This window comes from Olea europaea, unplaced genomic scaffold, assembly GCF_002742605.1.
Source record: "Olea europaea var. sylvestris unplaced genomic scaffold, O_europaea_v1 scaffold1045, whole genome shotgun sequence".
NCBI classification, from domain to species: domain Eukaryota; kingdom Viridiplantae; phylum Streptophyta; class Magnoliopsida; order Lamiales; family Oleaceae; genus Olea; species Olea europaea.
The window spans coordinates 68,055-83,781 of record NW_019227790.1 but is presented as its reverse complement, the minus strand read 5'-3'; the positions used below and the strand labels follow the sequence as shown (position 1 = coordinate 83,781).

The window sequence follows — 15,727 nt, the reverse complement described above, 5'->3', positions numbered from 1 at the left end:
ATTATTAAAACCCATTTTTGAATAAGTAAAAAAAAAAAAAAAAAAAAAGGGAAAGAAAGAAAAAGAAATATGGGCCACGTTCATCACCAAACCCACCAATTCCATTTTCTTTTCTTTTTTTGTAATTCAAAAGCCATAACCTCCCACTTACATTTTCTTTTGAAACTTCCATTCTTTTAATCCACACGTCCCTATCCATGTCCAATTAAGACTAACAATTCACAATCATAACCACCCCTCCACCCCCGCAACTTACATTATCAATTGCCACTTTCATTTTTTTTTAAAATGCATTGCCGATCACCAATTGATTTAAAATCTAAAATAGTAACCATCCTCCTCTTTCTTTTTGTTTTTTTTTTTTAAGGTCACTAGTTTGTTTTGAAAAACTCAAATTTAAACTCCCTTAACCACGTTTTCTTTCCAATTTAATTTGCCCTTTTTCATAGATTAAAGAACCTTTAAATCTAAAAATTCTTTGAAGAGGACGCTAAAAGTACATTGCATCCTATTTCCTTGGACACGAAAGAGTATTCAAACTCCAAGCATTGAGGTAGGGGTGTTTCGTCGCTTTTGTAAGTGATGTAAGATTTATATGTTTTCGTTTGCGTTGAACTTGTTATTGTGTAACTCATGATGGAATTATCATTTGGTGGTTTACATGAGATATGAAGAGATAATTATGATAAATAAAATGGGGTTATCAAAACCTACAAGTATATGGGCTGACTGATCATCAATTCACTTGAAATTGACGGTGACACAATCGAATAAAGTTTGCATTTCTGAAAATATATATTTTTACCATTTGCTTGCTTCCTACTGATAATTATTTATAGTATTCATCCCTACAAACAATTTTGCAGGTCAAGATCGAGGCATAGCAGTGGTTGGCATAGTGGTAAGTGTTCGGGGATCTGAAATGCTTTCAACTTCTAGTAAAAATTTTCATTTATGTAAATATTTTATGGATACTTAGATGACACTTTTTAGAAATACTTTTAATGTTTATTTTGTCTAGTTTCATTGACAATGCATGTTAACTGGAATTTAGAAGTGTTGGATTGAATATATATATAACTTAGAATTTAGAAGTGTTTGAAAATGGTATAACTTGGGCTACAGTGCATGTTTTTAAGTGAAATCAGTGTGGTTAGAAAGTTCTGTGAGTCTTTTAATAGTAGCCTTTGGAATTTCTCAAAAATATTATCCAAGAAAAAAGCTATGCCATTTTAGTAAACTGCGTCGGGTAGAATCCAAGTTTTCTGTCCAATATATTTGAGCAATATTTTCATGCTTCAAACGTTATCATTGAGACTTCAAAATTTTATGTGGTACATATATGAATATTTTAGTCCTTGTAAAAATTTCATAATTTTTAATAGACATTTACTAGGCTAAATAAACTTTTCTTCCGCTGTTGTTAAATTCGTAATTGCCAAATTGCTTCCAAATCTTTTCCAAAATCAAATTTTGCTATATTTGCCTAAGTTTATGTGAATAACTACCTTCCATTATATTTTTATATGTTTTAAAAAGAAAAAAAATTCCGATTTATAAAATACTTTGGCTAACATCAAAGGGTTCGAACCAAATAAAAAAATGATTATTATTTTTAATGCTTCGGGTTCCGAGAATTCGGGCATTACATTCTACCTATAGGTCTTGGAGCTATTAAGTTGGTTATTAGATGTTTGAGCTAAGTAACCCTTGTTCTACGAGTTTAATTTTTCAAATTTAATTATTCATGAACTTGACGCGCAGAACACTCAAACCAATATGGACATGGAGAAAATGGGACAAATCTCAAATTTGAGGAGAATGTGGAAGAAGAGTCGATCAAATGCAACACCAAGACATCACAACATCATAGGCAATACTGATATTTCAGGAAACTCTTCCTCCTTTTCCTTTAAATTTAACATTGAGAACAATGTTTAGTTTAAATTTGGGGGAGTGTATTATTATTAATTGCCTATCTAAAATTTTTTGAGTTGGACATTTTGGCTTACAAGTACGTTTTACTTTGAGATTTGGTATTGATTTATAAGCAGTGGATATGATGCATGCTAGATTGGTTGAAGCTTAACCTTGCAAAACTCGATATTATACGTGCACCAGAATTGAGTTTAACACTGTGATAAAACAAGTTTATTCCTTTGTTAGATAGGTTGATTTAATTGGACATAGATGTCTTTCCTAAACCAAAGTAAATTATTTATCCTTAGACCAAAATTAGCATAGTTTGGGGTAACTTTACAGTTGTAGAAAGATACGGATGTGAGTTTGGATTCCATGTGTGAAAACTTATATGTAGATTGTCTTAGACTAACATGAAATAACAAGGCAAAAGTCCTAAGTTGAAGTTCAGTTTGTTTGAATAACTGTGTGAGGGGGACATTGTTCTAATCAAGACATATACATTAGAAATTTAAAAACTTTTCTTTGAAGTCTTCATGACTCGAGTAATTAAGCTTGCAATGGTATTTTAAAATCTGGTACCCTAAAGTCATCTGACTTGGGAGTCATTGACTTTAAGCTCGCTATAAAGGTCATTTAAAAGGCAATCAAAGATGAATCTGCAATTGAAAAAAAATTGGTTCTCTTCGAAGCCTTTTTTACTCGGCTCAATAAGCCTATAAGGGTGTTTAAAAGCTCATGCCCTAAAATAATCAGATTTGAGAGTCATCGGTTTAAAGCCTGCTACAGGGATCATCTAAAAAGCTTAATGGAGAGAATGCAAAAAAAACGTTAAAAAATAAAAAAAAACTTATGAAAAACAGAAAAAGCAAGTGGGTGAAAATAGCAAAAGTACTAAATACCTTGGTTAAGCCCTAACACTTATTTAATGGAATTTGACTTTCGATGAAAGATAATTAGCTAGTTGAGTCGTGGCGGTGAAAGCAATCAAATAATTGGAGAATTCGTGTTCACTGAAGTGTTGACTTGCAACGAATAATGTCCACCTGAACTCGAGAGGGTGAGGATACTAATGAGATATTCAACCTTAGATTATACATTGGGAATGAGTGAGAAAGTGTAAGTTTGGAGATGTGTGAATTTTACGAGAAATGTAAGGTATATTTGACCACAGAGGGTCAGAAATTGAAACAACTTGTGCAGTCATTGTTGATTTTTTAATTCTTCACAACACACACGTTGATTTTGCACTGAAAGAGTAGATATCAATTTGGTATTATGACTCTGAAACATCTTTATGGAATAAATATCAAAATCTCGAATCATGAGTTAAAAAGCTTGATTGTCCAACTAATTATCCCTTGCATGATTGTGTGTTGGTAGTTATTTAGATGATGGTTTTGTTTGATGACAAACAATTGTTTAAATTTGGGAGTATTTGATAAGTGTAAAAATCATGCTCTAATGTTGGGCAGTCCATGTCTATCAATCTATACGAGTGCCCTAATGTGTCGACGTAAGTCAGCTGCTCTGCAGCAAGAGTATTTGCAACTTGGTTTCTCTCTTTGTAGATATGGGAAACTGTAGCTCTGTCGAAGGATACGATGTCTGTGATTTGTCTAAGAATACCCTGAATAGCCCATGGTCCTCCTCCTTTAGTGATGTAGTGAATAGCCACTTTAGAATCCGACTCAATCCAAAAGTCTGAAAGACCGAGTCCTCTAGCTAGTAGATCCCATCAAGAATAGTCTTGAGCTCTGCCTCTAATATCATGCACATTCCATATGTAGTTGAAAAAGCTCTAATATAGTATCCTGCGTGATCCCTAATGATACATCCCTCACTCAAAATACCATCATAGATGCATCCATCAGTATTGATCTTGACAGATCCAACTGATGGAGTGCGCCACTAAACCAAAATTGGAGGAGATGGGGAAGGGAAATCAAAGAAATACCAAAGATAGGAACAAGAGTCAAATCTCCTTGCCAATGTATAGCTTGAAACGTTCCTCCAATATGTAGAAAAGAGATCACGCGATAGACCCTCCATATGATATGTCTAGCCACCATACGAATCCCTCCATGCTTTTCATCATTCTTCTCGGTCCAAATAAACCAAAAAACTAGTAAAGGAATGATAGTACGAATGTGTCCACAGTGAACATATTGTCCAGAATACCTCCCTCTCTAGAACATCTGTCTAACTCCATTTCTTAAACTCATAAGTATCTGAAAAATGTTTCCAAAAACTGCCATACCTGATCAGAGATGCTACTTCCAATGAAAATATGACTAATAGTCTCGATCTCAAAACAACACTGGCAGCGAAAAGCTAATTGACAGCCAATCATTCTCTAGATAACCACAGCTACTGGATTGAGGTCCTGCCATAGTCTCCAGCAAAAAAATGAGACAGTGACTGGAAAAATGGTGTTCCACAATAATCGATATGAATCCTGATACTGGCATCCTAAATGTGTGAGCTGCCATGCCAACTGGTAGTGAAGTTATCATTCGATGTATCCTGCAAAACAATGTGATCCGGGGCACTACACATAAAGGTATAGCCCCTATCTACTCTGCCACGTAGGAAAAGCTAAGTGGGGGACTTCCATGAGTAAAAAATGTGTTCCCATACAATACTTGCCTAATAAAAACTGGGCCTAAAGTGATCTCTGAGAACAGAACAACCACCAGAGCTTCATGGAAAAGGTGCCTACCATATCCTATAATCTCCTGAAACCTAGACCACCTTCATCAGTAGGAAGGCAAATCTCCTTCTAGCTCTGCCAATATAACGTCGCTCTTGTTCCTTGGAATCCCATAGGAATCACGGAAAGATGCTTTCAAGTTTTTTCAAGACTGACTTAGGGGGCTGCATAATCTGAAGAAGATGTAGTGGCATGGAAAAAAGCACTGATCTCAGCAAGGTAATACGGCCCCCAGGTGATAATAATCGTGAAGCCCAACCTGAGATCATATCCCTAACCTTCTGGATAAGATTATCATAAATGAAGCTCCTCCTGATCCCCTTAGGTAAGGGGACTCCCAAATAAGTGAAAGGTTGCTACAGGTGTCGAAATCCAGTCAAAATCTCCAATCATCTGATCTAACTAATGGATGCCCTTCTAGGTAGTGTAAGCCCACTCTTGACCCTATTCACCAACTGACCAAAAACCCCTTCATAATGTTCCAAACAATGAAGAACCCTCCTGATAGATTGTTTCTGGCCGTTGGCAAATATAACCATATCATCAGCAAATGAAAGGTGTGAGATAAGAGTACTACCTCCATGCTGATAGCACATACTAGGATACTTCTGAAACCTCTGAGTGAGCAGGTGTGAGAAGTAGTCTGCAACTATGATGGAACATGAAATTTTTTTTTAAATTTGACATTTTACCAAAGCTATATTTTTCACTTTAAGAAAAAATTATGATTACTTTCTCACCGAATAATTTTTTTCTTTCTTGGAAATTAGATGATCAATAATAATATTAGATACCAATTTCACTGTGTCTAGGTCTAGTCGATGCTCTTTTCAATTGGAGGATTATATAAATGTGTGTGCTTAATATCCTAGAAAGGTTTTACACGTACTAAAAACCGCATAACGAGGCAGCATTCCGCCCACTCTCACTGTCCAAAACAAAGAAAAGCTTTAGGATACAAATTACTCCAGATTCTAGATAAAAAAGCCAATAAGTTGCTTCGACTGCACCAATTACCTTCAGTTGAAACTAAATCCACCAGATGGCACAGTGACATCTCCTCCTCTGAACTACAAGCCTACAAAGCAATTAATAGAATTGGGTAGTTGCCTCAAGCTGTCTACAAGAATCATCCATCCATCCAAACACCAAAACCATTGCCAGTAAATTTTCTATCAGCACCTCCTTCTATTAGCATTGAACTTAGCTGTTTCTCCTATATCATATATATCAAATATACCACAAATATTATAAGGCTACTTATATATTATACGTAAATCCTAACAAAACAGTGATAAACTAATCCTACTAACATAACGACATCAACCATTCATACTTTTTACTTCAAATAATAAAAAGAATGCTTATTACATGAATTCAAATAATTGAAACAGTATTTTAAATGAGTAAATAAGAAATTCTCTAAAAGCTCTGAAGAGGCCATCGGGGGGAAGGAGTAGTCATTATTAATTTGGCAACTATTCGTACAAAAGTGAATAAATTTTCATTTGTTCTGTAATGAAAATTCTGCTTCAATTGCTCATGGCAGAAAGCCTAAAGGAACAGAGCATATTAATTTTTCCAATTATTCATACACTAGTCTTTTGACCTTGCATTGTGTTATTTTTAAGGTAATGTTAACGTGTCAAAATATTGCATTACGGATGACAAATCTACGCAATTAAATACCAATAACCAGTCCCAAGTAATTGATAAACCAACCTATACTACACATCCATTAAAAACAATAGAAACCATAGCTCCAAAAATTTGTGCATTCCGGCATCATTTTGCCAAGCATTAAGGATATTCACATGTTAAGAGAAGCATATTATTAGACTTATGGTGAAAACCATAACCAAAAGGCGACTTCCTGGTAGTGATGTGAAGAGCCTTAGTGGGCATTCTGGTGATTTGCCAAAAAATTGTTATCTTCCTGGAGAGGTATATCAAAACTGCTTACATCAACAGAAGTTTGAGCTGATGATCCCTTGATAAGTTGGTAACCTTGTTCCCGAGCAATCAAGAGTAGCTGATGATTATCATTTTCCGAAATAATTTTTCTCACATTTTGCAAAGAAAGATGCTGATGAAATGGGAGTTTTCTCAAAGCACCTAGCAGCTGATTGTCAAAACTCCATAAATTTGATCACCATCTGGTCAACTGAAACAATGAACCAGTTGATTAGCTAATTATTGAATGAAGACCTCCTATACAAGAATTAGCTTGAAAGTGACAAACATCAAGGCATGATGAAGCAGCAATTGGTAAAAATACCACTTTTTTTTTCAATCTACAATGAATGAGGATTTTGTATAGTTATTGACCAAGTTTAAAAAGTCGAAAATTCCTCTAGATCTTCCAAATTTCAATCAAAAGTTGAAGAACTCCAATCAAATTTAAATTAGTAAAAAATAGGACTAATTCTAATTTAGTTCAAATTATAGTCTCTTGAGATACTATTTATTTACAAGAAGCACGAGGCGAAGCAAATTTTTCAAAAAACCAAATAACTATATTATTCTAATAGAATACAAGGGGATCTTATTTTTCAATGTAATTGTTGGCATAATTTCAGCTATATTTTAGCTTCTCATAAATAAATGTAGGGAACATATAGAGCGAGGAATTTGTTTACTTACCCTTTCCAAAATTCTCAAGAGCTTCTTTATTGACTTCACATAGATCTATACGAAGTTGGACTCTAGTTACTAATATTCCATGGTAAGCAAGGTAACAGCAGTAGTTAAAAAAATGTCTGCCAGGTGTATTACTTTCGTATCCTTAAAAAGAAAAATGCAAGCAACATTTCACAAGCATAAATGCAACGTGATTCGATATGATACACAACAAATTAGCATATCACAATGAGACGGTGAAACTGGAGAAAAATATACCTCTTCTGTAGTCATTTCCAATATCATTTTCTATTTTCTCAATAGAGCTTATGACATTGCTACAGTTGTTCAAAACAGCATCTTTATCTAGTTGACCACAGTACACAACTTGATATCGTATAACTATCTTGTTCAATGTATTTGTAGCAGTAATCTTGTTCAATGTATTTGTAGCAGTAGATTTTTGATTGCAGAGAAGGAATAGTAGTAGTAATCATTGGACTACATTTATAAGAAACCACAAATAATGCATATAAAAAGCATTCAGCAACACCAAATAAGGTTACCATTTTGAACCCAACATGCTTCCCTAGTATAAATACACAAAAGAGTTGAGAAAGAAGACCTCGGATCTGCATTTGATGGACTATCTTTGAATTAAAAGGTGATCATCTAGAGGAGATTTACTTCCACTCACATTCTATCCTACAAACTATCATTCTATTTGAGCAATAGTCTGGTTTTTATTGAGACATTGATGTGCTATCTCTAGATCAAATTATATTTTCATTATATGTGAATTTGAATTATGAAAGTAGCTTTGTATTTGGACCTGTGCCTTGACTTATAGCTGTTAAGTAATGATCTAGAATCAATCTGCATATTTGCTTAGGCTATGGCATGAGAGAAACTGCATGGAATGGAAAATGGAGAGTGGAAAGGTTTTGGGGAATTAACTTTTTCTTGTTGACTGAAGATGAAGGCTTTAAAGGATGGAAAGTGGGTGGAAAGCAATTTTTTTTTCTTTTATTTAAGTGAGATATGTCCCTTTTTTTAACAACATACATTGAACTCTTGAAGAATTTCAGTATTCTTGCTTTATGATTTTCCTGCTGTAACAATGCAGATGTGGATTGGGGATTGTAATTTGTTGGCAATGGCAGAGGTATGGTGGTAAGTACTGGTCTGAGCTACGAATTTCCAATTTAACAACAGAATTGACAATACAGACAAATCTATAGCATGGAGTAAGCAGGAAGCTGAAAGAAAAGAAATTTGACAAGTGAAGTTTCACCAAGATGATTTGCAAATACAGCATAAAATTTGAAGGGCTCTTATTCCTGCTATGTTTGACAACTTTTATGTCATCTATGATAATGGCAAATATCCATTGTTTTCCACAAATGATATCTTCTACATGATTAAAGATCTTTTTTAGAAATAAATAATTTGCATAGACAACTTATTTTAAAGCTTGTGGAATCTCTTGAATTATGAATCTTGAATAAGGAAGGCAACAAAAGGAAAATGCAAATGTCATTGACAAAGAACTGTTAAAGTAGCCTTATTGCTAAGTTCCATAATAGTAATATATAAGAGGAGTCATCATTTTTTTATACATATCATACAAATAAATAACTATTTTTTTGAAGAAGATTATAGTTTGTGAATGGAGAATATAGGAGGACAAATAGCAAAAACAAAAAAAAACAAAAAAACAAAATCTTGAAAAGGAGGATAAAACGATACTAACCTTGGTTTATCAGAAGAGGTTTTTCTTGTTCTCTCTCGAACAAACAACTTTTGTACGGTACAAGCAACCAAACAAATGTTAGCATGTTTGATGTGAAGAATTAACGAGAGAAATGTATATTTTAATTCAATAGAAGTTGTTGGGTAGATGAATATGTTTGCTCATAAGTTTGTCCTAATAACCATTCAAGTACTAAAATTTTTTCATTTGAAATATCTGCCATGTAATTTCATAACAAAAACTGTCTTATTTTGCTTCTCTTTGTGAATTGGAAGAATTTAAAGTTGCGATAGATACCCATAGTTAAAGGAGGAGTTTCCTAAAATGGGAATTGAAGTTCAGACAAAAAGACTATTATAAAAAAAAAAGCTTGTTTCACTTGGAAGCAACCAGGTTGATAAATGAGGCAATGAGAAGCTAACAAACAATTCTGCACTCTTTCATCTCTTTTCTCTTTAAGGTCTGAGATTTTGTTTTTCAGCTTCTTGAATGCATGCATGTTTTCACTGAAATGGAAAAGGATTCATAGACCAAAAACAAAGTGCCTCAAAGTTTACAACAGCTTGTACACTTAAGGCTATTAGTCATATAGTATAATTTAACAAGCAAATAAGATCTAGATAAAGTAAAATAGAAAAAGCTTCGAGAATAATCATCCAAGACATTTCCAAGGTAAGCATTCAATGATTTTTGAAAAATGCTTAATGCTGAGTTAATGCAGTTTTTTTTTTTTTTTTTTAAGGCGAGTTAGTGCAGGATTGAAATACCACATGTAGCGCAGTGCACTCTTCCAGCAGATTATGTGACCAAGGCTATGTAGCACGGATACTCTAATTAGGGTAGCGCGTCCGACACGTGTCGGATACATGTCGATACCGAGACTCTTCGGATGCTCTACAATAATCATTTTCCTTTCTTACTATAACTATTATATATTTTTAACTCAAAATTTTTAATAAATAACAAATAAGTACTTATATTTAAAAGATTTCAACAAAAAAGAATCAATAATAAGTATAAAACTAAATTTAAACTATATAAATGAAGAATTTTAAAAATTTAATGAACGTGTCGACGACGTGTCGTGTCGGTACTTTTTTGAAAAATCACGAGTCTACGTATCCGATACGTATCGTGTCGGACACACGTATCCGTGTCGGTGCATCATAGGACCAAGGTAGTTCATTTCGTAAATTTTCATTTTTACCATTTTATTTAGATCAGATGACTTATGAATGCACTAATAGAAGAAACGTGTCTATTGTTTCCCAAATGAGATCGTCAACATTAGAATTTTAATTAATCAAAGGAAGATAATAAATTAAGGATGGCTCACCAGTTTACCAAGTGATATCCAACACCTTTAAAATAAAGAACTCGGAGGGAAGATTTTCCTCGTTCTCTCATATCAGTGTTATTACTGTGAATGCAAGAAGTTCCAGAAGTTCCAACATCACTATTACCACTCTCAGATGCCCCACTCAGGTACGAAGAATCAGGGTTTGGTGCATGAGCTGGTGACATTCCGTTATAATCAAGCAGTCAATGTGTTAAGATAAATTTGAAAGTCCAGCATCAGCCACGAGGTAATCATCACTGCTTCATATTGTTCAACTGTTAGATGTCCCAGGAGCTTCATCTCTACGTCCATCAGACATGGAATCTGAAGACAATGAAGTGACAATGGTCTGAAACTCATCTGGCACATCTATCTCATTCCAATTTTCTTGGTCAAGTAAAGCCTTCATCTTTGCCATCTACAATAATCAGCATGGGAATGAGTCTAGGAACAATAGCTAGAAACCTGGTAAAAGTCAACAAACTCAGGTTGAATATTAACTAACTTGAAATTCATGCTGGAACTCAGGGGCGGACCCACATGGGGTCACGTGGGGGCAAATGACCCCACAGGTTTCTGGAATTTTTTTTTTTTTTTTTTTTTTGCTGAAAACTTAATTTTTTGCTCCAAAAAGTCCAAATCCTAAATCTATATCCATAACACATGGTCCATATTCATTATATATAGTCTATAGATATATCATATAATCCACCAATTTCTTCACAAAGTACAAATATCGAACATGAACAACAAATAACCGAGTTTTCGTTTTTGTTCATAATACGTTGTTTGAAAAAAAAAAAATTTTGACCCCACAGTTCGAACGGTCTGGGTCCGCCCCTGCTGGAACTCAATAAAGGATTTAGCCTGTTAGTGTAGCGTTCATATCCCAACCTTCCACCAATTTGTTTATGTTAGCATAATCTGGTATCATGACCACAATAATACAAAGCTCTATTTGATAGACAAAAATGGACCAGGAAATCAATAGATACCTTCTCTGTTGAACTTATAAATTCTTGACTGATGTTATACACAATTAGAAAATCCTGCAGCCTCAATTTCGGATGAATTTTAGAACAGATTCCAACAATTTTTGATCATCTTCCATAAGAAGCATCACAGGCTGCAAATAGAGCTTCTGCATTCTCTCTTAAAATATTAGCTCTGTCAGACAAGGGAAAATATATGTTAGTTAAGTGTGTGCATTTCACATGGTAAATGCGTCTGCTTCCATTTCTAAATACATCTCCAGGATCATATAGGCAATGTAGTTGGCCCTCAAATTTGTTATTTCAGAAAATAAAATAAATCATAGCACTGATGTATTGGAAGAATCAACTTCAAGTTAAATATAATGATCCTTGAGAGGCATTCATTTGAGGGGAACTCTAACCAAAGCTTTTTATATCTGATACTATTCATCAATTGATAACTGGAACAATATTTTTTCTGTTATTCAATTTTCAATGTGAAGAAAGCAATTGTACAAAAGTTATTCTAAACAGTCTCCATTCAATACCAGCATTTTCAAGGATTAATAATTTGTTCTCTCTTAGGCAGAATAAGCTACATCCCTTGGCAATTGAAGATACATAATTTTTCGTATTGTAATATTATTTGCTAGAACAGGGTGGAGTAGAGGAACATTTAATGTCCTCACACGTAATGTTCTTTTTTTTTATTTCCCAGGGGAATCCTAAAGTTCATGTTGCAAAGAAATCTAACAAGCAGTAGCTTATCTTTTTAAGCTCTGATTGGTTACAATTATAGAACAATTGCTAATGCTCTTCTACACTATAAACTCTTTCGGTGTTTATTTCTCCTTGACCCTCCTCTCTTTTCAACTCCAGCTTTTTAATTCTTTCTTCTTATCATAAATCCATTTCTTCAAAAGCTCATTGATTCCCCACAACATAAAAAATCAAATCAGCCCTAATTCTCCAAAATTGCAGTTCACGGAACAATTCATCCGTTGCAGCATAGCTTAAGACTTTCTTCTTTTCCTGTATCTTTATTCCCCATAATATCTATTCCATGTTTCCTATATTTAGACCTATTTGCCATATAATTATTCCTTGCTTTCCAGACACACCAAGGAAATATCAGTTGATAATCGTCCACTTCCATTGCTTCTTGTTTTTAGACAGCCTACACCAAGTTATATCCAAAGTAACTAATAGATGAAGAGTTACTATGTACAGCTATACCATTCACATGGCTGTTGACTCTCCAGTATTTAGTCAAATTAACCTACAAAATTTATAACAAGTACTCTTCACTTATCCACTACTCATTTCTATCTATTTATTAATTAAGAAGTTCATAAATTCGTCCCAAACGGGAGCTATGTTTTCCACCACTCATTTCTATCTATTTATTAATTAAAACATTTATAAATTCTTCCCAAATGGAGGCTATGTTTTGATCTAAATATAGTATATGTTCTTTCCAACATAATTTAGCTTTTATTTTATTCTCTTTTATTATGTTTCATGGTTGACAAGATTGGTAGGATTCAGACAACAGAAATGCCAAGTCATAAACACATAATAACTTCTTTTCAAACTTCGTTTATTGAAAAATTAGCAAGTTATCTTTTATTGTTCCTTGGAGGAGACTGGGATTGCTCAAATCATCCCCCTTTCTCAAGTTATTCTCCTTGAATTTCCTAAAAGCTGAGACTCTGAGCATGAATTGAAGTAAAAATTCTTCTTTCACGCATTTACCTGCATCAAATTTTTTGCATTTATTTACGTGGTAGAGTGGTTAGACATCCGAGCACATCATACAAAAAGGCATTCTCATTCTCAAGGAAAGATTCCATCACATCATTGCTTCCCCAAAAGAAGCGTCATGGATCAAGTAGTTTTTTATTTATAAATTTTGAAAAGGAACTCAGGCAACAGTCATGAATAGCAGTTACACCACCAGAAGCAATGTCATATGGAGTGTAATATGTTTATTCTGGATTAATATAGTCTAGAAGATGTAAGAGAAATGGGCACCCTGTAAAATCATGAACACTTCCTCCAAAAGTTTAAAAAAGCCGTCGGGTGACAGACTTTTCAACTTAGTTCCTAGTGGTAAGCATCCACCTGAATCATTATTTAGCATGTAATCAGAAGATTCAGAACAAAAAGGTAGAGTTTACAGCTAAGAACTTCTAGCAAAGCTGGTTGGCTTATGTAGTGGATACACCGACTCCCAATAATGAAATTTAAAATGCTTATCAAAAGCGAAAGAAGATAGTGGATGTCACTTTAGGCGTGTACATGCTATTTCATCTGAAATCAAACTTTCATGAAGGGTCAATATGCAAGTGATCTCACAATCTCCAGAAACAGAATCCGACTCCAAATGCATATTCTCAACTGCCAGTTTGACTGAAGTTTATTTCAGAAGCAAGTGTATCAAGTTATATTCTCAACACAGCACGTAGCTTTCCCTGAAATGAGGATCAGACATGAGATGATCCTTCAATCTAGGCATCATGAATTCAGCTATGCAAGTAACCGCTCAGATGGTCAGTAGGTAAAAAGTCTGATACATGAAAATTATGGAACTAACCGTTCTAAGCAATCCAATGATAAGGGGAAGAAGCTGGTCTTGAAAATTAGCAATCCGCTCTTCCTCTGGTCTAACCTGCATTATTTTAATATTTGTCTTCATCATAAAGTTGTTTGAAGTGGGAATAGAAAACCAGAAACAGAAAGTAACTAATGGGCTAAAACAGATATGACAACACTAAAAAACAATGAAGCAAAGAGAAACATAATCAGAAAGCTTCCAGACTGCCAAAAAAGACGTGACGGTAATCACAAACAGTAACGCAAGGCTACAAGAAGCACACTGCATAAGGAACACGATCGAGGAAAACAAGACCCCAAATTACAAGGTGAACCAGAAAATCATCTAGAGCACATCGGCATACTGTAATCAACAGTAACCCATGTTGTTTTGTAAATTCTAGAGTCGTACAAAATTTTGATCAACACAAAATCTAAAATTTAAAAATACATGCTAATTACTTATTTGAAATAAGTTAAAAAAATTACTAAAATTGATGTCAAGGTTAAACAATTAATCTTAACTATTTCATGTGATCCACTACTTCTATCAATTTTATAACCACACAATCCATCGACGTTTATCAAAATTAGCTAAATTTTTTAATCAAAAACTTTGTCGAACAACTTGTACGAATTACTCTAAATCACGTCAGTCAGAATAATATTCTTCCACCACCTAATTAATTCCTACAAATTTAGATTACAATTACAGGTCAATTTTAGCAGAGGGTAGGTTTGTAGCATACTAACATCCAACTAAACAAGCCTAACCTTCATTTATTGCGAAGAACATGTGTATCTTAACTTCACAAAACAAACTCGGTCTTCTCTCACTATATGTATTGTGACGCCCCGACTTTCAATTATATTTTCATATGGAGAAAAATCAATATTGATCGCTTTACGAATGAGATAGCTCATGTCTAGCATTGTTGTCACATTAAGGTCAAAAGGTTAATATGATAAGTTAACCCATCTAGTTGCAAAAAAAAGACTTATCGTCTTAGTTATATAAATTTATCGTAACTTTTATCTAGGGTCGATTATTTAAAGATTATAGAAAATTTATAAAATATATCAATATTATACTTGTTATGTAGCTAGTACTAAATAGAATAAATTGGGCTCAAGAAAAATTAATTTTAAACTAGGTATATCTGATTAATTCCAGTAAAAAGAAAAGTATTATATTTCAATATATATATATATAATGATTTTTCTAGAAATATGTGATATATGATTGTGAGGGAAACGTGTATGTTTAACTAAACCTAAATAACCTCACTTCAGTACTTGCGCTTTGAAATTTGAAATGGTTTTATAATTTATTATATACACATTAAACATAAATCATTCATTTAAATTAGATAATGAATAATTAATAAATTTTGTTTTGAATTTGACGACCAACCGTCGGAGTGATGAGACGTGGCTGATGGAAATAAATATTACATTAACTTACAAGTTGAATATTCAAACTTAGCCATATTTCAGAAATTTCTTTGGAGGTAAGAATACATGGTGCAAGTGGTAAATTCTTATTCTTGATATTTATGTAAATTTGGCATGAAATACTATAAGACTTTAGGGTCGAATTATATGTTAAATCTTTCGGGACGGACCGTCAGGTCAAAGAAAAGAAGTTAAATCCTACGAGATGGACCTTTAGGTCAATATGATTAAATCCTACGGGATATGTGGATTCTTAAAAAATTCCTTGAGCTGTTGGAATCGCAACCAGTTTGCTCTAAATTTAAGACATGTCGGTATGTTATGCCATATTATGTTTATATCATGTTATAAGAATATGC

General features: G+C 33.7%; 1 protein-coding gene across 13 annotated transcripts; it reads right to left on the bottom strand.

The window, feature by feature from the left end:
* Positions 1-6,265: 6,265 nt before the first annotated feature.
* Positions 6,266-13,998, bottom strand: LOC111372894. Of its 13 annotated transcripts, none has more exons than XR_002698840.1 (6): positions 13,915-13,998; positions 13,620-13,792; positions 11,340-11,511; positions 10,342-10,762; positions 7,277-9,899; positions 6,266-6,797 (listed from the first exon to the last, which is right to left on the bottom strand). XR_002698840.1 is itself a non-coding variant. In XM_022995319.1 (6 exons), exons 3-6 carry the CDS (start codon positions 10,527-10,529, stop codon positions 6,763-6,765), a joined length of 315 nt encoding a protein of 104 aa, XP_022851087.1. In that variant the 5' UTR covers positions 10,530-10,762; positions 11,340-11,511; positions 13,915-13,992; the 3' UTR covers positions 6,266-6,762. The 13 variants fall into 13 exon arrangements, 3 of the variants coding, with proteins under 3 accessions (XP_022851087.1, XP_022851088.1, XP_022851089.1); XR_002698843.1 differs by having other exon boundaries at positions 7,532-9,899; XR_002698841.1 differs by having other exon boundaries at positions 6,266-7,321; positions 9,006-9,899.
* Positions 13,999-15,727: the final 1,729 nt, after the last annotated feature.

Coding starts and splice junctions, on each gene's coding strand:
- LOC111372894 (XM_022995319.1), bottom strand. CDS start 10,529: ATGTCACCAGCTCATGCACCAAACCCTGATTCTTCGTACCTGAGTGGG. Junction 9,053..10,341: donor GGATATCACTTGGTAAACTG/GTGAGCCATCCT, acceptor ACCGTACAAAAG/TTGTTTGTTCGAGAGAGAAC. Junction 7,322..9,005: donor ACCTCTTCTGATAAACCAAG/GTTAGTATCGTT, acceptor AACTTCGTATAG/ATCTATGTGAAGTCAATAAA.